Source organism: Tetrao urogallus (assembly GCF_951394365.1).
Source record: "Tetrao urogallus genome assembly, chromosome: Z".
In the NCBI taxonomy this organism is placed as follows: domain Eukaryota; kingdom Metazoa; phylum Chordata; class Aves; order Galliformes; family Phasianidae; genus Tetrao; species Tetrao urogallus.
Genome location: NC_136816.1, coordinates 46,844,219 through 46,872,146, shown reverse-complemented (window position 1 = coordinate 46,872,146; position 27,928 = coordinate 46,844,219). Strand labels below are relative to the sequence as shown.

The 27,928-nt window shown below is 37.3% G+C and overlaps 1 protein-coding gene across 1 annotated transcript in view; it reads left to right on the top strand.

The window, feature by feature from the left end:
- KDM4C (lysine demethylase 4C) overlaps positions 1–27,928 on the top strand; it is a gene marked incomplete at both ends in the record, with an annotated part of 281,788 nt that overhangs the window by 171,456 nt on the left and 82,404 nt on the right. Inside the window, 3 exons of the mRNA XM_079548519.1 lie at positions 11,074–11,255; positions 12,116–12,332; positions 13,220–13,296. Of these exons, the coding sequence (XP_079404645.1) occupies positions 11,074–11,255; positions 12,116–12,332; positions 13,220–13,296 (476 nt within the window). The remainder of the gene's footprint in view (positions 1–11,073; positions 11,256–12,115; positions 12,333–13,219; positions 13,297–27,928) is intronic.

Below are 27,928 nucleotides of genomic sequence, written 5' to 3'. Positions count from 1 at the left end.
CAAAAACCGTTTGGATGTGGTGCTCAGGAACATGACTTAATGGCGGGTTGTTAGAGTTCAGGTAGTATGGTTAGGTTGTGGTTGGACTTGATGATCTTGAAGGTTTTTTCCAATGTGAACAATTCTGTAATTCCAAACATATGCTCATTCTAGCCAAGCTCACTCAGTCTTTTTATATGTGCATGCAGTGCACAATACCAGTACAGCAGAATTCAATTTTTGTGTCTGTGTCTTTGTCTGAGTCTGTTATTCTCTGACCAGGTTCTGGAAAATAGTTTATGTTACCTAGGATTTAAAATTAGCAGAGGGATTACAGCAGTTTACTGAAATTGCAGTACAACCATAATTTAGCAATTAAAATATACAATTGGATCACAACAGAGCTATGGTTCCAATTTCTGGTCTCTGTACACTCACTATCAAGATGCCGAATTGTCTCCAACTGCCAGGAAGTGATGCATGGGTTGAAGTCATCTCAACCCTGTTGCTGTCTTCAAAATTCATTCTCCATTTCTTTCCAACTGAAATTTCCTTGTTCCATTTTTGTGCTGCATGTTAGACTGAGCCACATACATAGTTCCTGTGTGCTGCTCTGACTGGTTTAACAAAACTTTCACACTCTTCTGATCTACTTTGGAAGAGACATTTACACAACCAGATGATCCACCCAACTGATACAGCTGTTTATTTAAAACAAGGACCAACTTCTCTTTCTCTGGAGATACTCAAGACCCACCTGGATGCCTACCTGCGCAACCTGCTACAGGGGGCCTGCTTTGCACAGGGGCTGACCTCGCTGATCTCTAGAGATCCGTTCCAGCCCCTGCAATTCTGTGATTCTCTGATTTTCTTCATGTGATAAATTCAGCTCCCTTTGTAACAGATGTGGGCAGTCACTCCCTAGATTTTTTTCTGAGACCTTTCCATTTTAGTTGTTATTTTGTTGTTATTTTATTTTATTTTATTTTATTTTATTTTATTTTATTTTATTTTATTTTATTTTTGAATGGATCACAGTGCGCAGAGTATTATCATGTAAAGCAGAAGAACAGTGCCTTGATATACATACAAAATATGTATGTATATATGCCTCCACTGTAAAGAATATTTCAGGAGAGACTGCAAGTGTTTGTTAGTCAGAAGGGAGACTTGGTTGCTTAATGTCTTTTTAGATATACAGAATATCGTCATATGCGTTATACATGCATTATACATATTGAAGTTTTATTTACAGTCTTAAAAGCAGTGGCTGGTTTGAGATTGGAGTTTATGTTAATGTACACTACAAGAATCATGATGTCAAAGACTTTACTGCAGTCCACGTAGACAGTATCTTCTGTTCTCTCATGATCTACTACACCACTCATTTCATTGTAAAGGTTAATCTAGTCAGCCGACATGACTTCCCCTTGGTGATCCCATGATGACCAGCTTGTAGTTTCTTGTGCTCTCCATCTTGCCATTCTTGAAGATAAGACTGACATCTACCTTTCTTCAGTCTTGAAGCACTTCTCAGAATCACCATGCTCTATCGGATTATCAAGAATGACCTTCTAGTGACATGTTTCAGATCCCTCACTCCTCACAGGTAGATCTGTAAGGGCTTACATGTGGACTAAATCTTTGTCCACTTTGCCAAAGTGCTCCTTAACTTAATTGTTAATGTTTTATTTGTCAGGGGCAACAGAATGTCTGTAGTACATGCTCCTCCACTTGGGTAATTGGCAGCTGATCATGACATTGTCACACAGTGGGCTGCTAGGTATGTGCATTGACTACATGGTGGTCCACTCCTCTGAGACGAACCCAGCAAGTCAGCTTGAACACCCTAAAGGAGCAACAACCAAAATGGTTTCTCTTGGTTGTCCAGACCACATATTTCTCCTACTACTGTGATCACTCCAAAAGCTTGCCAAGCAGGTAATGCTCAGATCGATGCTACTAAACAGGCTTTGAGCCAGAAAATCATTCCAACTTTTCACACAGGGTCTCATCTTGTAGGACTTCCAAGAAAATCGTGTAAGTTGCCACAGTGTCCAAACTTGTGACTTTGCTTTTCACCCTTCTCCCTCAAGATCTCAGGATCTTGAACCATTTTCTGTTCACTGCAGCCAGAGCTGTCTTAGACCTTTGTATTCCCAGCAAGTCCCTCATTGTTGTTGACTACCTGTCTTGTTCTTATCTGTGATTCTAATATGAGGGCCAGCAGAACACTGCCCATCATTTGCTCATCTGGGACCTGGAGAAGGATGTTGTTCATGTGCTCCAGAAACTTTCTTGATTGCTTACGTTCTGCTGTGTTGTCCCTCCAGAAGATAAAGGTGGTTGAAGTGCCCCATGAGGAACAGACAGTGGACATGCTGTCTATCTTTAGAGGGCCTAAAGCACTTACTCTACCTAGTTAGGTAGCAGACACCCCCCATTACAGTATCACCTTCATGTGTCCTTTCATTAAAACTCGTGTGTAAGCTCTCAGCTATCTCTTTTGTCTCCTGAGTGGGACTGATCTGCAATAGCAATGACTTTCTGAGGTCACACACACATAGATATTTTCAATGATTCCTCTACCAGTGTTAGTTTTTCTTATACAACGTCTTTTCAGAATCTTTAAAAAATTTAATTGAATGTTGATGTGCTGCTAAGTGTTCCTAAGGCAGTCTTTTTTAATGTAAAAATGGTTTATTTTAGTCTAGGTTATTTAGTTTTTATCCTGTATAGTTCCTCCAGCATGTAAAATTTCAGATAATAAAGGTGTCAAGTGGTGCCTTTCAGAGGAATTTCAGTTTTGCAGTTCAAGTAAGGAAATCTTCTACTACATAGTTAAGAAATTTTAATACATCCTGAGAAAGTGCATTTTGCATTTCTTTGCATGGTTTTCCTTCTTGAACATATACATACCCATGTAGTCAGCCCCTGAGCTTGGTGTCTTATTTTAGAGGATCTTATGAGATTAATTAGTCTCAGAGAAAGAAAGAACTTAAGTGCAGGCTGGTGAATTGGATGATTGCAGTTCTGTTGCATTGTTAAGGAACTCTGAACTCATATAAGTTCATAGAATGGCTTTGGTTGGAACGGACTAATCTCACTGTCATGGAAAGGGCTGCCAATTAGATGAGGCTACCAGAAGCCCCATTCAACCTGGCCTTGAGTGCCTTCAGCGATGCGGCATCCACAGTTTCTCAGGGCAACCTGTTCTAGTACCTCACCACCCTCTAAGTAAAGAATTTATTCCTAAGATGTCTGGGTGGTTGAAATTCCCTGTCTGGGTGAGAACCTATGAATACAAGGGCTGTTGTGACTGAAGTGATAGCTCTTTGTCAGCAGGCTCCCCTTGATCAGGAAGCCTGTAGTAGTATCCAAACACAAGGTTTTCTTTAAATGTCTCGTTCCTGATTTTAACCCACAAGTTCAAAGCCTGGTAATGGCTGTTTCTAGCCATTTGCAATCTATCCACCTCTTAACTTACATGGCCTCTATCCACTTCTTAACTTACATGGCCTCTTACATGGCAATCTCCTGCACTGCTGCAGAATATGGTGGCAGTGGTGCTGACTGCCTTGGAAAATGAAGTATAAGTTGCACTTACATTTCAGGTGAAGCATAACGTTTACACTTAAATATAGGGTAGTGTGAGAACATATTCTGCTGAGGAGACATCTGTTTTTGTAGCTGATATGACAGTTTGATTTTTTGATAAAATATTTGTTGCTATGGGAATAATTACTATTTATAGAGCGTTATGTTTTGAGATGGAGATCAAGCAACAGGAATAGATAGATCAACTAGAGACTTTTAAGATTTTTTTGAGTATTTTTCAAGTGCCTATGTGCTATGCATGAATGTTTAAACTCTTGAAAAGTGTTGTCAATTGATCTGCAAATGTATATTGAATTTTCTTGCCATGGCAAGCAGCCCCTGCATTTTATTTCCTCTGACAGCAAGATATATCCCATTATATATATGAGCAAGATGACTGTCCTTTGCCAAAGAGCATTAAGAATGCGATATTCATTTTTGTCTTGATTAATTCTTGATTTGGAATGTAAGTATAAAAACAAATGACACTTCTGACTTCTAACCAGGGAATTCTGATACGCATGTGTGTACAATCCTACTCAGGACTTAGTGCCAATGAACTACGAGGTATGGTGAGCTATGAGGTCAATAATTGGAAGCTGGTCATGTTATATATTATGCCAAACAAATTGAACAACCCAATTATACATTCTGGAAATCGTCTTTTATTATAGCAAGCAAGTAAGCAAAACAGCGCTGGGCGGCCGGGGAGTCTCTGCTCCACCAACGGTGCGCTCTTTCCCTTTCCAGCTGACAGTCTTTATACAGTTCACTAGCCTGTGTTCGTGGCTTCACAATATCTCTTGCGCAGGCCTGTGTGGTCCTGTTGTTAGGCAGCCATCCTTTGTCTTGTCAGATGGGGAGGCCTGGGATCTTTGCAATACATCTGTTCATAATCCTTACACAGCATCTTTAAAGCTGTGTAAGTCCTGGGGTCCATACTTTAAATTGCTTAAATTTAGCCTGGGGAATAGAAGGCTCTGGGGAGACCTCATTGTGGCGTTCCCGTATTTGAAAGGAGTGTATAAACAGGAGGGGGAATGACTGTTTATGAGGATGGACAGTGATAAGACAAGGGGGAATGGTTTTAAACTGAGGCAGGGGAGGTTTAGGTTAGATATTAGAAAGAAGTTTTTCACACAGAGCGTGGTGACACACTGGAACAGGTTGCCCAAGGAGGCTGTGGATGCCCCATCCCTGGAGGCATTCAAGGCCAGGCTGGATGTGGCTCTGGGCAGCCTGGTCTGCTGGTTGGCAACCCTGCACATAGCAGGGGATTGAAACCAGATGATCATTGTGGTCCTTTTCAACTCAGGCCATTCTAAGATTCTATGATTGTGATTCTATGATTTCATCCAGGTGATGACAGAAGTGAAAATCAAACCAGATTCCTTAGCTGTGCTGCAAATGTTTTTATGAAGAAAATACTCTGTGTAGACATACACTGTGTTTTATCTGATTGCATTGGCTGATCTGAGTATTTCTGATTATCTCTTTGGGCTATTACTAGCTGCTCAAAGAAGCAGGACAAAGTATTACAATGTTTGACCAAATAATGGAATCATGGCATGTTGCTGGTTGGCATTGTTGCACAAGTGACTGGTATTGAAACGAATTCTAGCAGCATGCTGACAGAATGTGTGGACTTTTGCAGAACAGTGTAAATATGGAAGATTTTGAGTGAAAAATCTTGTTACAGTACTTCATGAGACATTACACAGTGGCCTTGGAAAGTAGATGTGACTTTTGGAGGAGAAACTTCAGTATTGGCAGGTCTTGAGTATAAGGAAACTAATATGTATGTATATGGCACTAATATATATAGTTGTGTAGGAGCATAATTTGATGCTGGTCACATTTGTGCTTATAATGCACGTATCTAGTAAAAAAATTCTGAATTTACATGAACCACTTTGAATGCACTCGTATCAATGTGAGTTGGGAACGTAAGTTTATTTTAGGCTAAGTCAGAAATTGTTTTTCAAATATGTGGTAAGTAATGAAAGAGAATAAGAGAAATTGTATACTACTTAGCAAATACCAAAATAATTTCTCAAAAACAAATATTTTCCACATTTTTGGGGGACATAAACAGTACTTAGGAATTTTCACATGAATGAGAAAGGAACATCTGTAAAATGTTCTGAGACAGTAGTATTTGTTACATCAAGTAATTTTTTATGTTCAAGACTTTCTTTGGAATGGTTTGAGAACTGATTTTTTATTTTCTTGCCTGTTTTGCATAATTAGGCTGTCAGTTTTTTGTTCACAATATGTAACTTGTGTGACTTTATGGAAACAAGAAAGCTAACTCCTATACCAGCAAAGAAACTGACTTTAGAATTCTTTCCATCAATGCTGTTGGTTTGTGTTCGAAAGAAACAACCAAAGTGAAACTTCCCAAATTCAGTTTATCTAAAATACATCTACATGTAGGACTGCATGTTCTACGTGGTGATAAAGTTATTGAAGGCAATATTGTTGCCATGTTTTGTAATGAGATTCATGTACTCTGTAACTTTATTTATCATATCAATCTCATTTGACATTTTATGATTTTAATGTGGGAATGTTGATTTTGAGGAGACTAAATAATATTTCTGAAGTCCCTGAAAGAGGGACAACACCTTCTATGTATTTCCATGGAAACTACTGGAGATGCAAAGAGCACAGAGATGCAAAGCTTTTTGATAGAGCAGATTCTCAGCTACTGATTGCTATTATACAACACACTCACCACCAGTATCTATGCATTTTCACCAGCAGTGAACAGGAGCCTGCATGCTGTGCTTGTAAAAATCTGCAGCAGTGGAGGTGACCCACTGTTGCCTTTGCCAATGCTGAAGTGCACCACCTCTGCCTCATTGTTTTCACATCCATAGGTTTATGTTCCTAAATGTTTAGTAAGCGCTGATGTGTGTCAGTGGGTGCAGTTTTTTCTGCATGGAATAATTAATTCATTGACGCCTTTACTTCATACACACTTCCATATCAGACACCACTCTGTCAAATTGCTCCTCTGCTGCCATTTGTCATACAGCAACAAAATGTAACAGAATATTGGTGGCAATGTTCAGCCTTTATTGCCATGCCACCCTATCTGCCTCTGATGTTGTAGGCCAATGTCATGAAATAGGAGGCATTATTTTTAGAGCAGCTCATAGACTAAGAGACTGTAGTAAGGTGCACTGGGAAGACAGTCCTCTCTCAAAGAAATTGAAGAAATAATTACAGTTGTTACAATTTGGAAGTAATGAAGAAGGGTTTCCGATCAAAAAATAACTGGAAACAGTCTAAACATGATGCAAAGAGCAAAATTTAGTAAAAGCGTAATTTTTTTTTTTTTTTGGAGGTGGTAAAGGTGCAGTCCAGTATGCGTACAGTGTTTTTTCCTTCACTTCATTTGGAATGAAGTACAAAGTTTGAAAATACAAAGTTCTGGAAAGCAACAAAAACGTTTAGCTCCATACAGGACCACCTGAAGTTCAAACCGTGTTTCTGAGAGCAGCTCCATGCTGCTCCCACTTGCTGTCCCAGAGAGCAGAGCTCAGCGCTGCCCCTCTGCTCCCTGTGAGGAGCTGCAGCCTGCCGTGAGGCCTCCCCTCAGCTCCTCTGCTCTGAGCTGAACAAACTCAGGGACCTCTGCTGATCCTTGCATGCCTTGCCCTCTAGACCCTTCACCATGTTTGCATCTCTCCTGTGGAAGCTATCTGATAGTTGTACGTACTTCCCATGTTGTGGTGCCCAAAACTGCATGCAGTGCTTGATGTGAGACAGCACCGGTGCAGAGCAGAGCAGGGCAATTGCTCCCTTCGCTGGATGGCAGTGCTGGGTTTCATGCATCCCATGGCACCGTTGGCCCTCATGCTGCCACAGCACATTGCTGACTCATACTTGTCTTGGCAATGATTGCAACTCCCAGATTTCTTTCTGCAAGGCTGGTCTCCAGCCTCTTATCTGCCAGTCTCATCTTCTAGTCTGTTCATATGTTGAAGGTTTCCCTGTCCCAGAATTCTGTTCCCAGGCTCAGAATCTGGCACTTGTTAAATTGCCCAGCCCTCTTCAAGATCTCTTTGCAATACCTGTCCACCCTTGAGGGAGGCAGCAACTTCTTTTGATTTGGTATCATCTGCAAGCTTTCTTAGAATGCATTTGAATCTTTTGTCCAGATAATTTATAAAAGCTTTAAAGAAAACTGACCCTTAAGATGAACCCTGAGAACTCCTCTAGTGATTGGTTGCCAGCCTGATGTAACTTCGTTTACTAAAACCCTTTGAGCTTGACCTGTCAGCCAGTTGTTCAGCCAACACATCGTGTTTTTGTCTGGCTGTATGCTGGATATTATGCCCAGGATAGTGTCAGAGACAATAGTAAAACTTATTATAAAAGTAAAATAAATTCATTAAGCAGCTCTTATGCCTCATGAACTCTTGTTGGCTATGATCAGTGAATGTGCTGTATTTCAAGTATTTTTGAGTAATCTTTCAGTAATCTTCTCCAAAATTTTAATTGACACTGACGTGAGACTGTCAGACCTGTGTTTAACAGGATCTTCTTTGAAAACTGAGACGGTGTTTGCCAGCATCCAGTTGAGCGGGGCTTCTCCAGATTCCTGAGACCGTTAAAAATAACTGAAAAATCTGTCATGACATCAGCAGGCACTTGGAGTGTCCTGGAATGTACTGCATTGGGCCCATAGACTTACATGCATCCAGATGGAGTGGCAGATCCTGCACAAGCTTGGGGTTGATGGGAGTTTATTATTCCCACAGCTATGGGATCAAAGGATATCAGATTCAAAGTAGATAAGAGATAGAGAAGCCATAAGCTACAAATCTTCTCAACAGATTTCGTGTTCTTTTTGCTTTCTTTACCTAGCTCGATGAAATCCTTTCACTGTGAGTACATAGTGAAAACATTTAAAATAATGGTAGTATTAGCTTCATAGGAGAAATACTGTCAAAAATGAATTTAGGGAAAAAGAGCCAGCAAAATTGAAGCCAGTTCTGGAAAAATGCAAGTAAGGGAAATAATATAATTGATAATTTTTAAATTTTTCTTTAGGTTAATAAGACCCTTAACAACAACAGCAACAAAAGCTATGCAGAAGACTAGAAGAGTGATGCCTGCGTTTTATGTTATCTCCTCCTTATTTTCAGCTGTTTTCTTGTTGCTATTGTTTTACAGCTGTATTATCTGCAGTAAAGAACTGCTGCTGAATATTGACTTGATGACAGTTTTTTTGGCAGACATTTTGTCTTTGTCCTTCTACCTTCATTACTGGTGATTTTTTATTGAATTTATGTTCTCATGAGAGAAGAGGGAATATAAAAGGGAATAAAATTCACTTTCATTATGTATATATATTTGAAAATGTTAGGACTGCTTGTATACAATATTTTAAATCCATTTTTTATTCAGTACTGATAAAAGTGCTATCAACTTCATAATGCTTTTGTAGCAACTCGTGACAATTTAACATACCAGGAAACCTGTAAAGCTACTGATTTTTTGTAAAGTGGATGAAGGCAGTAATAGGCTGAAAGAACATGATAATTCAGCTTAATATACTTCACAGCATATTTTTGTTTTTGGAATTTTCTTCTGAAATAAACTTTTTTTCCTTAAATATACCCCTTTGACAAGTTTGAGTTAGCTTTGCTGATTCTGTCCCCCCAACTTATTGTGCACCCCAGCCTCCTCAGCACAAAAGCTGAAAAGTCTTCAACTGTATGTAAGCACTGCTCTGTAGTAACTAAAATATCAGTGCTATCAATATTATTCTCCTAAAACTAAAGCATAGCACTATGCCAGCTTTCCAGAAAGGAAAATTAGCTCCATACCAGTTGAAATGAGGATAATGACCTGGCCATGAGCCAGCAGTGTGCCCTTGTGGCCAAAAAGGCCAGTGGCTTACTGGGGTGCATTAAAAAGAGCGTGTCCAGCAGGTCGAGGGAGGTGATCCTCCCCCTCTACTCTGCCCTGGTGAGGCCTCATCTGGAGTACTGCGTCCAGTTCTGGGCTCCCCAGTACAAAAAAGACAGGGACCTCTTGGAAAGACTCCAGCGGAGGGCCACAAAGATGGTGAAGGGCCTGGAGCATCTCTCCTATGAAGAAAGGCTGAGTGAACTGGGTCTGTTCAGCCTTGAGAAAAGAAGACTGAGAGGGGACCTGATCCAGGTCTATAAATATCTAAGGTGTGGGGGGCAGAATGGTGAGGCCGGACTGTTTTCAGTGGTGAGTGGAGACAGGACAAGGGGAAACGGCCGGAAACTGCAGCATAGGAAGTTCCACACAAATGTGCGAAGGAACTTCTTTACAGTGAGGTGACGGAGCACTGGAACAGGCTGCCCAGGGAGGTGGTGGAGTCTCCTTCTCTGGAGATGTTCAAGACCTGCCTGGATGCCTACCTGTGTGACCTGGTGTAGGGAACCTGCTTTGGCAGGGGGTTGGACTCGATGATCTCTGGAGGTCCCTTCCAACCCCTACAATTCTGTGATTCTGTGATTCTGTAATGACGTCTACTTTTCTCAGAATTCCTTTTTCTGCATCTTTCTCAAGAACAAATGACTACATTTTCAGATTACACCTATTGGATAATTTCTTTCTCTTCAGGGTTCAATCTGATTTCATTCTCCATCTTCTCTAGAGGCTTTGAACTTCTTAAAGTCAACTTTAGAATTTTAAAATTAAAGTCTTCCACAGGCACACTGTGAATGAATGAGCTTCTGCAACAGGCATGTCCAACCCATGGCTCCGGACAGCTAGTAATTAGCCTCACACCCTGCCATCATGGCAGCAGCTCTTTCCTATAGAGCAGCCCGGCCAGCCCTGGGGGTGCACCCATCACTCAGCAACAACAAAGATGGCATCCCAAGACAATTCTTCTTCACCCAGTGCAGCCCAGGCAAAGTAAAAGGTTGTCACCCATGTTCTACAACATCCACAACATTTGGAAGAGTTGAGACAGTTTTTAATGTTATGAATAAGGATATGAATACAATTTTTAGTTGAAGAGCTACTGAAATACTTTCTGTAAAGTAGTCAGCTTGTGATGTCAAAGTGCTTTTTTGTGTGCTTGTCCTGATGCATAATTTCTTTAGACTTCTGCATTTGTATTCACTCTCAGACTTTCTTTAGCATTGTTTGGTCTCGCTATTAGTGAACATGACAAATTCAGTATTGTTTCTCTCTCTTTCAGGAAAAGAATATGTCCAATTGCGTGCTTTCATAGAATCACACACTAGTTGAGATTGACAGGGACCTTGAGGGGGTCTGTCTGGTCCAGCCCCTGCTTAAACAGGGACATCCAGAGCAGGGTGCCCAGAACCAGGTGTCTATTGGACCTGAAAGGAGGGTGACTCCACAGCCTTTCTGGACAGTATGTGCCAGTGCTCCATCACCTGCACATTAAAGAAGTGTTTCCTGATGTTCAAACAGAACTTAATTTGTTACAGTTTCTGCCCTCTACCTCTTGTTCTGATTTTTTTCTTTAAGAACTGCCTGAAACTGCATTTACTGAAGAGGAAGTTCAAGAGACAGAGACATGGGCTAGGCCTCTTGTCCACCTTTGGCAGACAAGAACACCTAATTTCAATGCTGAAAAAGAATACAATGCATGTTGTGCAAAAAAGGAGCCCTACTGTGCAATTTGCACTCTTCTCATGCCATACTACAAGGTAAGCAAGATCCTTAGAGTTTCATTTCTGAGGAGTGTGAAATAGCTGCCCAGCTTCAGCATTTCCCGAAAATTGCTATTACATTAGAAAGAAGTTAAAGTTACTGATTTTGGTTGTATGGGGAGTAAATAAACTCAATATTGTTAAAACTAGAGATGATGCTTGATCCACCTTCATTTATCTTTTGTTACAGAGAGTGTATGCCTTCTGCTTGCGATTTATTTAGGATTGGTTTTAGTGCATGTGTGCTTACACATACAGAAAGTTGCATTTTTGATGGTGATTAATCCACACAGGTTTATATCTTTTAGTTACTTCCTTATATGTCCATTGTCAAATGCCTTTCATCAAAACTGCTTCCACAGCTCCTTCCTACAGTGCTGAAAAAGCATCATCTCACAGTACTTGGGCCTTCTCAAGAACTGTATTTCCATAGAAACCTTCTTATCCAGGACACAATTTGATATTGGCTTATGGAATTTGTGTCAAACATCAGCTAAAAATGCTGATACAGTACTAATTCGGCAGCTACTGAACAGGAAACCCCTTTGTTTGGGACCTGGAAAAAAGACCTTTTGCACTGGATCCCTCTAAAGGGCTTAGTGGGAGTCAATTGTACTGTATCATTGAATGCTGTTGCAATAATGCTAATTTTCAGACTGAGTGCTTTTTTATTATTTGAATAGTCAAGGAACTATAGAATGATTGTGATAGATAACCCGCAGTAGTTAGTTTTCTTATAAACTGTTACATTATTAATGGAGGAGCATGGTGTGGAGAAGGCATTTGACCATAATTAAAAAGAGCAGAAAGAAAGACTCTCCTCTTTTTACTTAAATGTGATTTTATTTTATTTCCAGCCAGAAAATCTTGATGAAGAAAATTCTACTTACAAGGAAGCAAACTTAGAAGAAAAACTAGTGATTGAAAATGAGAAGTCCAGACCTCTTATTCCGGAGATGTGTTTTATTTATAGCGAAGAAAACACTGAAAACTCTCCATCAAATGCCTTAATTGATGAGGATGGAACAAGTCTTCTTATTTCCTGTGCGAAGTGTTGTGTACGAGTACATGCAAGTAAATACATTACTATTTCAGTTGGTAGCAGTGCCATTTCAAATTTTGTTTTATTGATAAGTAATAGTTAAGTAAGCTTCTGCTATGTCTAAGTAAGCACTTGAAAAACATTTTCCATAATTAATGCTTGAAATCACTGGCTGCATTTTTTTTACCCTATGTTAAGTGTTCTGTTATTTGTTTATGGTTGCTCTGAAACTAAAGAAGAGTTAGTTTTGCAATTTTCCTTTAACTGTGGGGAGCAGAGACTTCTGATTTTTTGTTCAACACTAAGCCTTTAAGTTTACTCCTTATATTTTAAACCCATCTGTGATGTTAGCATTTCCTTAACAGGTTGTAAAGATGAAATCCTTTTAAAATTGAGGATTTGTGAATATCTCTATTAACTATATCTCTATTAATTATTTAATACAGCAATTTCCTCCACCTTACATCCTTAATTTCAAGTGACTGATTAATGCATGATTTTTCTGTAGTATCTTCTACATATAGTAGGACTTGAATGCTTACATCTAAGAAGTCCTTAAATGGAGATGCAGTGTAATTGCATAGAATGTCATTGTACATTGATGTACAATGTCACAGTACATTGATTCAGATTGTTCCTTGTTATTGCAGGGAGAACTGATGATTTGCTACTGAAGTTGCAGAAAATAAAAAAATACCCTGCTGTGGCTCTTCTTTTTCTAAAAGTTTGGAAGTCTGGGGAGGCTACATTCACACACACACACACATACACACAAACTATAGAACAGCAATAATCCTAACAGTGGAAAACTTTCCTTGATCACAGTATATGATTTACTGGTGTTTGTACATAGTTGAATTGTATGACATCATGATTAGACATACAGAATATATTAATCAAATCAGCTCTCTCATTCTAGGTTGCTATGGTGTTCCTTCTCATGAAATCCATAATGAATGGTTGTGTTCTCGATGCAGAACAGAAGCATGGACAGCTGTAAGTTTTACGTGTTGTTTGGTTATCTAACGCATTACAGATTAAGTATAGAATAAACCCTGTTTCTGTGCTGTTTTTCTTAAGACACTTTTGTAGAGGAAACGTAATGTACAGAATACTAGATTTCGGTGTAAAAAGTTACTGAGTTTTGAGAGCTGAACTTGGAGGTTTACACACTCAAGAAAAGGGCCTTGCAAACAGAACATGCATGTGTATAAAACCTTGTTCATGGAAACAACTGGCAATTTAAGTGCGCGTAATAGAAAGAAAATGAGATTTCCTCTAAATATTTTATTATTATTCAAATATGTCTGTATGGGCAGTTAGAGAAAAGGGAAAGATAATAATAAATTACAATCAAGAATGAAATTATTCTTTTACAGCATTTAAGGTTTACTGTGATGTACAGACAGAAAGAAGTTTCACTTCTGAAGCACCCAAATGCCTATTGTTAGACCCTAAAAAATACAATATGTAGTAGTTTATACAGCTGGGAATAAATAGAAAAACAGTTGGTAGTTAGTAAAACCCCTAAACATGTATCCACTTAAATGACAACAAGTTTAAAATTTTGTTTTACCAATCTATTAGCTACCCTGGTAAGTCATATGATATTTGTTTTCCTTAAAACAGCTTGAAGAAATGTGATAATCAGTTTTTATGCCAGCACAGCTTTTCTTCATTCAGTTAAAAACATGTATTTCAAGTGCATTAAATCTTTTAATGACATGATAAAACTTTTTATATATGTTAAAGAAGAGATGGGGATTCAAACTAGAAGAAAATAAGGTGTCACTTTTTCAAACATCGTTTCTTGCAACTGTGAAATGCACCTGTAAGAAATTCAGTGGTAGTGCTAGTGAAGTTGAAGTAACAATGAACATAAAAACTTTTTCTGCACTATCAACATTTTAATTTTCTTTTGTGAATGCTGAGAGGAAACAAAAGCAGAACTGATACTTTTACTGCAGGTATTACCTAAGCTGGGGAAAACAAAATGAAAAGAGTGGCTTAGAACTGCTCATTACAAGAATAAGGTCCATTAATAATGTTTAGTCCTGTGTTCTCTCAGTGCATAGCTATTAAAATATTTATTGGATCAATTTCTGTCTCCGTAATGTATTCTCATTTTAGAAGGCAAGGCACTCTTACTAGGTAGAATCCAATTTTCATCTTGCATAGGTAACTAGAAAATCTTGTTATAGCTTCCTTATCAGACAATCATGAGTTTTAGGATCTTTGGAACTACTTTTGTGATTGTAGTGCTAGAGTCAGGGGAAGGTCAAGGGGAAAAGAAAATGTCTACACTAGCAAATAAAAGTTTACTATTAACGTGGAATATGACTGTCAGTTAAAAAGGAGTAGACAGCCCCACTGCTAATCAGAAACTTGTGTTAATTTCCTTTCAGAGAAGATAGAGCTATGATGAATCAGTGAATTCTAAGAATATTCATATTCATGAATGACATCAATAGGATTGAGTTTGATGTTTTCATTAAAAAATAAAACAATTAGAGCATTAGCTTGAAATCTGATGCCAATAGCTAGTGAAATGATAACATTTGCAGAGATATTTGGAAAGCGTCTTATTCTTTGTGTGTTTGTCATAGTGTGTATATTTATTAAAAGTCACTGAAAAACTGTAAAACAAAGTACAATCTAAAATTTGTTAATACTTGATGTAGATAGTTCTGGGACTTGGCACTGAAGAGAATATAAAAACTGGAACATAGGAGGTTCCATACAAATATGAGAAAGAGGTTCTTTATCTTGAGGGTTACAGAGAACTGGAATGGGCTGCCCAGATTGACTATTGAGTCTCCTCTGGAGATAGTCTGAAGCCCACGGATGCTTTCCTCTGTAACCTACTGTAAGGAACCTGCTTTAATAGAGTGGGCTGGGCTGGATGATCTCCAGAAGAGGTGCCTCCTAAGCCCTACAATTCTGTGATATAAACAGTAGTATGTGGACTGTAACAAGAAAGATACTGATGTCATGACTGACTTGAGTTTTAATTTCATAGAATCACAGGATGGTTTAGGTTGCAAGTGACCTTTAAAGGTAGTCTAACCTAACGACATTGCCATGGGGCAGGACATCTTTTACTAGACTAGAATGCCCAAAGCCCCATCCAGCCTAGAACTGAGTATGCAACATCTACAGCTGCTTTCTGTGATTTGTTCCAGTGGTTCACCATCACAGCAAATAATTTCTTCCATGTATCTAATCTAAGTCTACTCTTTTTAGTTTAAAGCTATTACCCTGATCCTATCACCATACTTCTTGCTAAAGTGTTCATCCTCATCTCTCCTGTAGTCCCCCTTCAGGTACTGAAAGTCTGCAATGAGGTTTCCCTGAGACCTTCTCTCCTGCAGGCTGAACAACCCCAGCTCTGTCAGCCTGTCTTCACCGGAGAGGTTCTCCAGCCATGTGATCATCTTCATGGCTTTCCCCTGGTGCAGGTCCTACACTGAGAAACCCATGCCTTTCTTATGTTGAGGGCCTCAGAGTTGAATACCATACTCCAGGTAGAGTCTCATGAGAACAGAGTAGAGGGGGAGAATATATCGGTTATTTTAGTTCTGTCTGGTCACTCTGTATTCTGCTTTCACCCTTCCTTGTGCATGTTTCCTAGCTTTCTGTCTGATACTCAATGAGGGGAAATGGTGGAATATGATAGGTAAAGGAAAATTTGGGCAGATTCAAGAGTGAGCTAATTAGAATTTTTCTTTGGTCAACTTCTGGGCAAAAATTTCAACCAAAGACAGCGTTCCTTTGTCAAAAATGAAGTGTTTTCAGAATTGTATCTGGACTCATTAACATCTTCCATGCAAAGAATTATGGATGTTTTACTGAAGATTTTTTGTTTTATTCTATTACAATGCATACAACTTTCTGAAAATGAGGAAGACCTAATTTGTATGGGAAGCGTTTTTGGTCATATTATTTGAAGAGTCGAGACAAGGTATTGAAATAATAACTGGAATATCAAAAACGTACAGAAAATAGCCAAATTGAACTTATTTGCAAAGTGTTTTTAAAGTTTGCGTTTTGCGAAAAATTACACTTCAGAGAATGGAGAAAAGAAGGTTGTAGGAGTGGAAAGCAGTGTTGCCAGGTAGTATATATGCCCATTAGGACAATTTATTTAATGTAAACTTCAGCTATTACTTTTAACTGAGTTGCTGTTAATTAACACAAGCTTTTATGTGTATTGATACACCTACAAATCTGAACTGTTAATGCCAACAACTTGGTTTTTATATACCTCTGATTTGGTGACCTGAGTAAAATGAACTGGTGCCCTGCAAAATCTCTTCTTTTAGAAATGTCTGTGGATTAAAATTTGTCATGAGTTGTAATTCAGGGGAATTTTACTGAAATGCTGAAGATTGATTAGATATATACTAGAAAAAATGTGTTCCTGTTCTAAGATCAGATGTCTGAAGTATCAGAAAAAATAAATCAGTCATGATGAATTTAGAAACTTTAATAATGTTTGCTTATCTATACACTTTATTTTTGTGTGCAGTCTTGTTAGACATTTTTTTTTTCCCTAGGGCTATTAATCTAGCATCCCTCACTAATAATAAATTTGCTTAAAAGTTGTCCTACATAATTGGCTATCTTGTATTTCTTTTTATTACTTATCCTTGTTACTGCATATCAATGCAAACTGTTCATTGTTAGTTGAAAGATATAGAAATGATAGATAGTAGATATGAAATCTGAAAGAGAAGTTAAATAGGAAAAATCCAACTATCAGGGATACAAATGGTGCTGTTATTTACTCATATGTGAATGCTAGCCAATTCAGTTTTTCTTTTTTAATAGAAGCATCTTTCAAAACTCTTGAGATGCTGAAGCAATCTCAGAAGTATTTGTGGTAATCTCTGAGAATTTACAAAGCTTCTGTGAGGTGCCTGGAAAATTTAGTACCCTTTTTATAAAAGTAGGGCGTTGGTGGTCTAAGGAATTCTGACAGTCAACCTAGCTCATATTCAAAGGGAAATACTAAACAAATGATGAATCTGTCAATTATTTCCAAACAGCTAGGCAACAACAAATGATATGTATTTATAGAAGAAGTGCCTTATATCTTTTCTTGCCATGATAGCTGCTGTGAAAAAGAAACAAGCTAAAAATTTGATTCATCCTAACTTTCACGGACTTTTGGTAATGCTTTAAATTCTGTTACTGAAGCCACACAAGAATGATGACCTAGATGAACAGCTGCCAAACATACAGCAGTATGGATCTGTTTTCGACACTCAGTATCTCAGGCCACCATTTGTCTTATGTTACTCAGAGGGTAATAACCTTCTCTGCACCATTTGCTGATTGCTCTTCATGTCCTTATGAAGCATATGTGGAAAGCCAGAATGGTCTATTTTAAGTAATTTAAGGTCATTATATAGGAGATGGGGAAATATATTTCATATGAAACTGCCAAGGTGTTGAACTTTTGCAGTATGTCATAGATTTTTCCACAACTGTCTATTGTTTGCCAGGTGTTATTCAAAATATTCTTTCTTCATTCCTTTCAATATTTCAGTGAGATGAAAAAGATCAGTACAGAAGCATTCTTAATGAATTTTCTGCAGGTACCATGGACCCCGGACATTTTATAGGTTGAGTTTTACTATTTTGGGTGAGGATTACTATTTTAGATTTGATCTTGCTGTTTTGTAGAGTAGTAATAATGTTACTGTATTGACTGAATTCAGCAGATTGGTACAGTTCTTGTCAGTGGCTGGAAACAGAGCAAACTCCATGGGGAAGTGGATATGGCATCAAACCATCTGTAGTTCAAGAAGCATTTGAGCAACACTCTCAGTAATATAATTTGAATTTTGGGTGATCGTTTGTAGAGTCAGGGATTTGACTCAATGATCCTTGTCTTCCAACTCAGGATATTCTATGATCTGTACTTAAAGAGAAGCTATCAGTTGTGCCCAAATAAGATAGGCACATATAATAATAATATGCCTGGGCAGGCAATAGTTCTTGCTGCCTTCCAGAATTGTGAACACTCTGGTCACAAAGTTATCAGTTCTATAAATCTGAAGTATCAGACCAGGATGTTTAAGCTTATACCAGGAGTGAAGCTTGAAATGCATGTGAAATTATCTCTTTATTCTCTTCATGTTTGATGAGAGCCCAGCTGATGAACTATGTGGCAGTGAACACAAATGCTTCAAAAAAAAAAAAACCTCATTAGATTGAATGGGCTGAAAGATAATGACATGTAATTAAAAACTTTTTTTTTTTTTTTTTTAAAGGTAAAAAATTCTTTCAATTATTTCTCATAGATGTCAGCAGTTCTGTAAGGGAGGGCTGAAAAGGGCCCGTAAGGGAGGGCTTGTTCAATATAGCTGAGAGAAAACAGGAAGGAAATAAGTAGTAGTGTCATATGCAAAACAATCAGAATAAATCAAAGACAAACATTATCAATTGCCTTTCCCTCAGTTTAGGGACAAGATAAAGCTGTAGCAGCTTTAAACTTCTTCAACAGAAGCTTGTGTTAATACCATGACACCTTGCAAAATTTCCTTTCTAAATACAGTGAAATATTGGAATGTAGAGATTTTGTAGAATTTACTCTTTGAAGACTCTTGAAAGTATGATAGAAAGGCATTTGTCAGGAGTAGCTGAAGAAGCGCTGATTATGCCTCAAGTCAGAATAATGAAATAGACACTGAGGTTACTTTTTTCTGTGGTTCTCTTTTGCCTGTTTGAGCAGTAGCATTAATTGCAAAACTATGTAACTGTGATAACAGTTCTCAAGGAGGAAAAAATCATCAGTTTGATAAACAACCTGAGTGTATTAGTGTATTTTTGTTTGCAAGCAGTTCCTTGCTGATGTCAGTGTTATTAAGAACTACTGATACTTATTTGGGTCCTATTTGTCATTTTAACATTAAGCTTCTGTTTCTTCTGGTTAATAACTTTAGCTTGTCCTAAAAGCTGTCATCTAATCTTAGCTTTATTCTTAAGATACACGTGGCTTTAACTATTCTTGAAAAATGTTTTTTTAAAAAGACAACTGCTGGGCTTGTCAGGGCATAACATTTTTAAAAAAAATGTGCATTTATGGTGGTCATGCCAACTGCAGCTGTAAGTTTTATGTTGCCTTTGAATTATATTTGAATTATATTATATTTTTTTTGTTTTGTTTTGTTTTTGTTTGTTTTTATTAAATCAGGTTTTTATCTGTATATCTCTTTTCTCTATCTGCTAGTATGATATTTTATTATATTTGAAGTTGCTTTGTAGTACCACAGACATCTCTGGAGAGGGAGATGGAACTAAAATAAATTACTTATTGGTATGACCTTTTAAACTGGGGGGGAGTATAGAATGAGTATTATTTCTATTCCAGCTCAGACAGCTAAGACTTACAGTTTTTGTATGAAAAAAAATGTGTTGATCTTAATTCTTGTTCAGGGTAAGCATTCAATAACAGAACCACGACATCTTGTGGAAGATGTGAAACTGAGATCTGTCTGACTTGTAGGAATTACATACCCACAAAAACTCAATTCTTGCTTTAGAGAAGGTTGCAAAATCAGAAGATTTTAATATCAGAAGTATTTGTTGCCTGTATCTTCCAGAATATCTGAAATTTGATTTACTTTCTTGGCACAATTATTCCTAGAAAAGGGAGACTGAGCTGAGGAAGACCTGTTTGAAGAATTCTCTTCTGGGTAAAACTTCAAATCTTGAAGGGAAAACTGGTTGGGAAACAGAGAGAAGGCAAAGTTTTGTGCATTGGAGAATAAAATGGATGTTATGAAAGAAAAGAGTTTTACAGATCTTGACTTAGACTTTGTAATTCATTTCAAATCAGGGATGGTTGCTTTTCATTCCTTTGCTTAAACTGTGAAGATTTGTTGTTCGCTTTGTAGATAATAGTTTCTTAAACTTCAGTCAGTTGTATTAAATTTATAGAAAATTTGAACTCTACGAGGTTTTTGTATATCTCTTACGATTTTGTAAAAGGATGAAGGGTGAAAGCATAGGAGTCTTAGCTGTATTAGTAACTGAATGAGATTGCACTTTATGTGAATCCCAATGAGGAATGTTATTAAAATTTGGAAATAGCAAAATGCATTAGTGGACTCATTTTTCATAGCCAGACTTTTCTGTGATGATAATATAAATGGAATTACCCAAGGAAAACTGCGTTTGAGATTCAGAAGCGTACTGTTCTCTTGCCTTCGCAGCTTCTCTAAGTTGCTGAAATAGCATGCTTTACAATACTTAACTTTTTCATCTTTTGGGATGCTCTTGGAACCATGATAATGTATCTTTATAGTCTAATACACAGTAGGTCCTGTTTGATAATAATTATTGACAAGTGGAAGGCTGATACAAAATTCATATATGCTAATGGACAAAAATAGCCATAAATCAATCTTCTCAGAAGAACAACAAAAAAAATTAAATAATTTTAAATAAGTCATCTGCATGGCTCCTGAAAGTGTAACTGTATTCATACAGAGTGTCTTGATTGAGAACAAACGCCTCATTAATCTTAAATGCTTCAGCTAAAGAAAGCTAGTGAAGTCAGGATGAATAATGACTGGCATTATGGAGAATGCAACGTAGTGTACAATGTGCAAGGATGTAGTCATCTAGTAGCTATAGTACATAAACGTAAGTACTTTTATTATTTAGAGGACAAAAGGATTTTGGACAGGAAAGAGAAAGATATGAGTAAGTGAGGAAGTGTGCTCCACTGTCTTACTTCATAGTAACTTCATTGTTAATAGCACAACTGGGGAAAAAGTGTAAATTTTCGCAGATTACCGTAACCTTTTATAGTACTACAGAAATAATGCAGCATCTAAACTGGTCAGTTGGCACTGATTTCAAGAACTGTATGTATTTCAAACATCCTTTGCTGAGTGTAAGTGTTAAACAGTGTAGTGCATTTTTCTTTTTCTTTTTCCCTGCAGATTAAGCTTTCTAGTGCTTTACATTTCTAATGCTTATGTTCAGTCTTTTGATTTGTATGTGTTTTGTTGTTAGAGTACATTGGCTGACAGATTTTTTCTTTTTTTTTTTTTTTTTTTTTCAAGGCATTTGAAAAGTAGCACATAAGAGCGTTCTTCATTCAAGCCCAGAAACTACCCTGTTTCACCCCGCTAAAAATAATGATTTTGAATAGTCTTTTTATAGTCATGCCCTTCTCACTGGTACAATGTCAGCAATTCTATTATAAACTCCTGTTTTCACAGCCTGATAACTGCCAAGATAACTCATTACATGTGAGTTGGCATAAAGTGTTTTAATTTTCAGACTGATTTCGTTAGCAAGCTTTAAAGCATTTTGGTGTTCTTGATAAAGAGAAAGTTCTGGAGTGAGTGTAAAAAACTGCTTTTAGCAAAAAAAAGACAGATTTCCTGCATTTTCCTTTTTAGAAAAGTGATGCTAAATTTTACCTATCTATGTGTCTGCTACCTTTTTCTTTCCAAACCTTCTCTGCAAGAAGATTACTTACTTGGAGGACCACAGGTGCTATTGCTAATTTATTTATCTAGTTATTCTAATCAGAGATGGAAAGTATTGAATTTCTGGTTTTGGTATTAGCGTGTTACCAGGACATGCATTGCTTGTAAGAAAAGTCTTTGACACAGTTTATTTTAGAAGATTTGTAAATACTGAGTTTCTGTGTGTTATAGAAAATGAAGAGTATTAAATCTGGGCAATATCTTTTTAATCTCAGACACGAAATCCATTTAAACCTTCAGATCACAGGATAGTTAGGGTTTATAGGAGCCTGTGCAGATTATCAGGTTCAACCCAGTGCTAATGCAGAATAACACACACTAAGTCTGTCTGCCTAAGGAGGAAGACTCCGTTACCTCTGTGGGCAAACTCATTCCAGTGCTTTGTAATTCATACAGTAAGGAATTGCTTCTTGAAATTCCCTTCTATGCTGGCTTGCCACTGATAATCATGTGAAAAGGCCTGGTTGCCTTGAGCACCTCTGTATTTCATAGATTCATAAAATAGTTTAGATTTAGGTTGAGTGAAAATTTATAGGTCTCCTAGTTCCAAGCCCCTTACCATGGACAGGGACTTTACACCAGATCAGATTGTTGAAAGCCCTGTCCAATCTGAAGCTGAATACTTCCTGGGATGGGGCATCCACAGCTTCTCAGGGCAACCTGTTCCAGTGTCTCACCAGCCTTTTATTAAAGAATATTTTCCTAACTTCTGATCTGTATCTCCTCTCTTTTAATTTGGAAACATTCCCCTATGTCTTGAAATTACCAGACCATTTAAAAGTTGCTCTGTATCATCTTTACAAGTTCCCATTAGGTCCTCGAAGGCCGTAAAGAGATCTATTTCCCTTCTCCAACCTGAACAAGACCAACTGACTCAATCTGTCTTCATGGGAGAGGTGCTCCTGCCCCCTGATCGTCTTTGTGGCCCTCCTCTGAACCTATTCCAACAGCTCCAACATGTCTTGCTTGTGCAAAGGAGCCCAGTACAATTTTTATGGGCAGGGAGAAGGATAGAAATAGCCAGTAGCAGAATATCCCAGCACAGTGGTGCTGATTTCTTGAAAAAACAGCTTTTCATCTACTGATGTTTAGATTTTAATATTTACCATTGTTTCCAAATACTGTCTTACAGTAATAAGAATAATCCTATATATATTTTTATCAGTAGAAATGCTGTCATTCCATTTTTGTTTGTGTGTTTGCTAATTGCTTAGCTTCAGTGTGGTGGTTATTTCTGCAGTCTCATTCTTTTGAGGGAAAATAATTACTTTTGTTTCTTGTACCCTTGATTCTTAGTATTTATTTGTTTGTTTATTTAAAACACAGCTAAGCTCTGTCCTTTAGGCTTCTCTTCAAAGGTGAGGATATCTATAATCTTTCTTGGATGCTTGGAAACAGTTACGTGTTGCAGAAAGTGTTTCCTATTAGGCCATCTAACATTCTCCATGTCACACCCTCTATGTTTTTTACTTCAGATGTACATGTTGTGACGAGAAATGACACTATTTAGGGCAGTGTGGAAAGATTAAAATACTCAGAAGTGGACAGTTTCTGAAAATAGCATTTGCCAATGTGTTAAGAGAAAAACGGACTCTTTTTTTAATTACAAAATTGTAGATACCAAAATAAATTAGATAGGGACATCAGATAAGTAAGGAGACACCAATGCCAGCTGAATTAGTGCTATTCAGAGATGTTATGCTGGGTATTACAGGGCAGTTAGAGAAGGTGAAACACTTAGGGCATTTTTTGTTCAAAGGCTGCTCTTCAAAAAGCCAACCAGAACATTCTGAGGAACACAAAATTTGTTTCTTGGCCTTAACCATAGAAATTGTATCTATGTCACTTGGTTGTGGCAGAGTTCAAGATTAGATACTAGTTTTAAGTAGTTACAATTTTCTACCAACCAGCTTGTAAATATGGCTAATAAGTCAGCATTTCTTTAACAGTTTTACAGCAGAACAGTCTTAAAACTGAAAACAATTGTTCTGATTTCTCACTAGAAATATTTAGGACTGTTAGACACTAATCACAGTCAAAAGAAGCATAGGAACATAGTTGAGATAAAAAACAGTGTTTTATGAATTGGATAAACAGTGTCCTGTTTACTGAAGCAGTGCTAAAAACATTACAAATGTCTTCCTTGCTTCAGTTTACCACACAAAATATGTACTTATTATAAACATCACAGAATGGTTTGGTTGGAAGGGACCTTTAAGATCATCTAGTTCCAGCACCCTGCTATAGGCAGGGACACCTCCCTCTAGACCAGTCTACTCAAAGCCCCATCCAGCCTGGCCTTTAGTGCTTCCAAGGAGATGACATCTGCAACCTCACTGGGCAGCCTGTTCCAGTGTCTTCAACAAGGCCAAAAGTGAATACCTTGGGAAGAATGTAAACCTTAGGTAAGCATTCCCTAATCCTCTCCCAGTCTATAACAATATGCAAATAGGAAACTGCCGTAGCCAAGGGCAATGTCTGTCTATTTGCTCACTAGAAGGTGGCCAATGATGAATTTTTTTAATGAATTTCTTGTTTAAATGGTGTAAACTTCTAGCATTCACGTGTGGCAAACTTAAGTCACATTTTGTGAAGAATGGTTTGGGTTTTTTTTGTCTATCTAGGATTAGCTGCTTTCTGTTGTCCTTTGATAGCAACCACCTGGTTTTTGTATTGGTCTACTTAGTGAAGTCTTTTTCCAAGCCACTCATAATTTTATTGGCATTTCTCATACTCCACACTTGTCTTTTCCTTCCTGGCCTGAACATCCACCAACCTGATTAATTATCTCATAGTTACCACTTGTTGCAGGTGGTGCTAACTGAATAGAAAGAGTGGATTTTTTTTTAATTAAGGTCCATAAGAATAAGAATAGGTAGAAATGAACGAAGTTTTGTTCAATTATTGAGATACTCTTGAAAACAGGGTGCAGCTGAATAGGGAAGAGTTCAAGATGCTGAAGCTAGAGTACAGATACGGGAATATGGAGCAGTCATACCAGTCACTGCTGTAGAAGTGTTTCTGAGGGTTCTGGTGCATGCAGTTGTTGCTGTTCATAGAGGACATGCATGTAGGATCTACTATAGTGAATTAACACAAAATCAGCTAATCCTGCTCTGCCTGACGGTGTAGATTATTTGCTCTCTTTGCGTTTTAGAGGAAAAATGTGACCTCAAATGAAAATAGTGAGTAAAAAATTAGTGATAGTTTAACTTAGTAAGAAGCTGCAGGTGGAAACTGGCAAAAATTAAAGGAACGATCTGTTTCTCATTTTTATCATGCATAAAGCAAAAAGCGAAAAAAGCTTAAATGACAGCAGAGAAGCTTCAGGTTAGCTGCTGGCAGGAATGTGAAAGGACTGGAAGAGATTGTTAGATTGATTATGGAAATTATATCACCACATTTTTTTTAAGAATTTGGAAAAATGTCAGACATAATTAATTAGGAATAATATATGTTTTATTTACACAGTTTTTATCCACCCACACATATATATTTCCTTGAACTATATATATATATATATACTATATAGCAGTGGCTGAAACAGACAAATGGAAAATAGACTAGATTAGGAATGGTGGTTGCAAAATTCACTGTTCAATTGTAAACAAGGAAAACCGTGCAGTCCAGAACCTGTGAATGTGATTGTTATGAAAAAATGCATTGTTTCCACTAAAAATCTAAAAGACGAAGCAAACATTAGTGTAATAAAGACTGTGAATTATATGGGAATGGCTTAGTTTATACAGCTATTGGAAAAGAGTGTTTTCTTTTATAATTCTAGAATGTTATGGTGATTTTTAAGCAGGTGAGCAATTAAAAAAATTCTAAGGTTTAATTATTAGATAAGTGTAAAATAACTAGATAAGTGTGAAATAACGTGCATAAGAAATTATTATTTAATGCAAATACATATGACATAAAATTACTTGCTTAAAAGTTTTGCAAAGGAATAGTGAATAAGGTGATGCTACAGTGAGGCTCTACATTGAAGTCTTTTGCTTATCCTTAATTGTATATGCAGTGAATACTCGTTCTTTCTGTATGAGGACAGGGGTTATAAATGCTAATGTATGTCTGATCTCACGGCTGTCCATAGCAGGCACATCTTTACCAGAAATATTAGTACTTCTAATAATTGCTTCCCCTGTATTTTCGTTGTTTGCAGTATGCCAAAACTGGAGATAAAGTAATGGTCATATTGCACCGATGTAGGACAATACGTTGCAAAGATAGGATATAAAATCTGAAAGCCTTCACTTCTGGGCCTGTCCACACAGGTTTGCTATAAACACTGATGACATTTTCAAGTTCCTACTGTTGGTATCTACCACAGAATGACTGTGTGGTTATTGCCACCATTACTGCCTATGCACTGAAGACTTGTATATGTGGATTTCAGTTCCTACAGGCCCTGCATAGGAAAAAATTGTCAAGCGTCAGGCTGCCACTGGGAATACATAAAGCAACTCTCTCTCTCTCTCTCTCTCTCTCTTTTTTTTTTTTTTTTTTTTTCCCTTTCAACCTCGTACGAAAGCTCTGTGCTATACTGGGTAAGAATTATGAATTGCAGTGTATAATTCAGAATTCTTTATATTGTGTCTAAGAGACAGGAAAACAGAAATTTGTTTGTAGTACTTTATTATTATTTTAGCGTAATCTATTTGTAGAATCGTTTTATAGCCTTGGATTTTTTCTGTAGTTGCATTGAGAAACTACACAGCAAATGATCAGATTAAGGTTTTCCTTAAAAATATCTATTAGAAGCAGGAAAGATTCATTCTCATTCTAGTACTGAATTTCAATGTAGGCTAGAATAAAAAATAAAATCTCACAAAATAGAGGCTCTATTTTATTTTACTGAACAAGAGTAATCTTTTTTATAGCAAATATTAAAAAATTAATTAAATTAATTAAAACTATTAATTATAGACAAACAACAACAATTACAACAAAAAAAGAGAATCCACAAGTGAGTGGTCTACTGAACTTTCAGTTTGAAGGGAGATAAGGTAGTAGTTCCCCACAAATCTTTCAGTTGAATCAGAGTCATATTCTTTTCAAGAGTCTGGAGATGTTATTCATCCCCTATACTGTAAGCTTCCTACTCCTGCAGAACTGCAGGAATTTACCCATTCTTGAATGAATGTTCCATTTTGAATATTTTGTATGCTGCTTGGATCATTCATTTTTTTTTTTTTTTTGATTTCTCATGAGCTTGCCAACTTAATTTTAATTTTCTCATCTTGCATCCCACTATCATGTTTAAAACTAAAGCATTCTATTGGTCAGTAGCTCATGACAATGGTTGGCATGCTCTGCATATTAAGATCAACATTAATAGCAGAAAAGATTACCCATTACCTCGTGGAGTTTAAAATGAATTAAAGAAAGAGATAGACTTTTCTTTCACTGGTTTGTAAGAAAGGATCTAAAGAGAAACCGTGTGGAAGAGGCTGCAGTGCTATAGAATTAGCTGTAATTGTGCCCCATTTAGCTTCTGTCTGGTTTTGGTAGGAGAAGATTTCATTCAATGAAGTGTGAGAACCCCACAAAGATACAGCCGATTGAGTAAAAGTGTTGGTTTTGCAAGGATCAGTTTTACTTACTCTCCAACAGTCAAATGGAAAAGTCCTGTGGATTTTTAGTATAATCCTATTGACTTGTTTGCTGATTGAGTCTCTGTAAAATTACAGACAGTAAATATTGAAAAAGCCACTCAGTTCTGCAGGAGTAGCCCCTTTATGGCCATTTCTCCTCTCTTGATGCAGAAACTACCTGTTTCTGCTCCTTTGCATGCCAGAAAGGATTGTTATTCTAAGCCTTTAGATTTTTGGATTTAAGAGTTCTGGTGAACTGGAACCTGGAGTAAGTGGGGTTCAATCCTAGGTCTCTTGTGTTTAAAGCAATGAACCTCACGTCTGTACACCTCTGTAATAACATTAACTACATTAAAATGGCACTGTATGAAAAAATACGTTGCTCTGTGATATTGGTAGGTAAAGCAACATGTTATCTGCTTAAATTGCGAAGAAAATTCATTAGTTGCAAGGAATTACTTTCTTGTTAGGGTAAGTCTTTCTCAAAAGAAAGTATCAAACACAGAATGTCTTTCA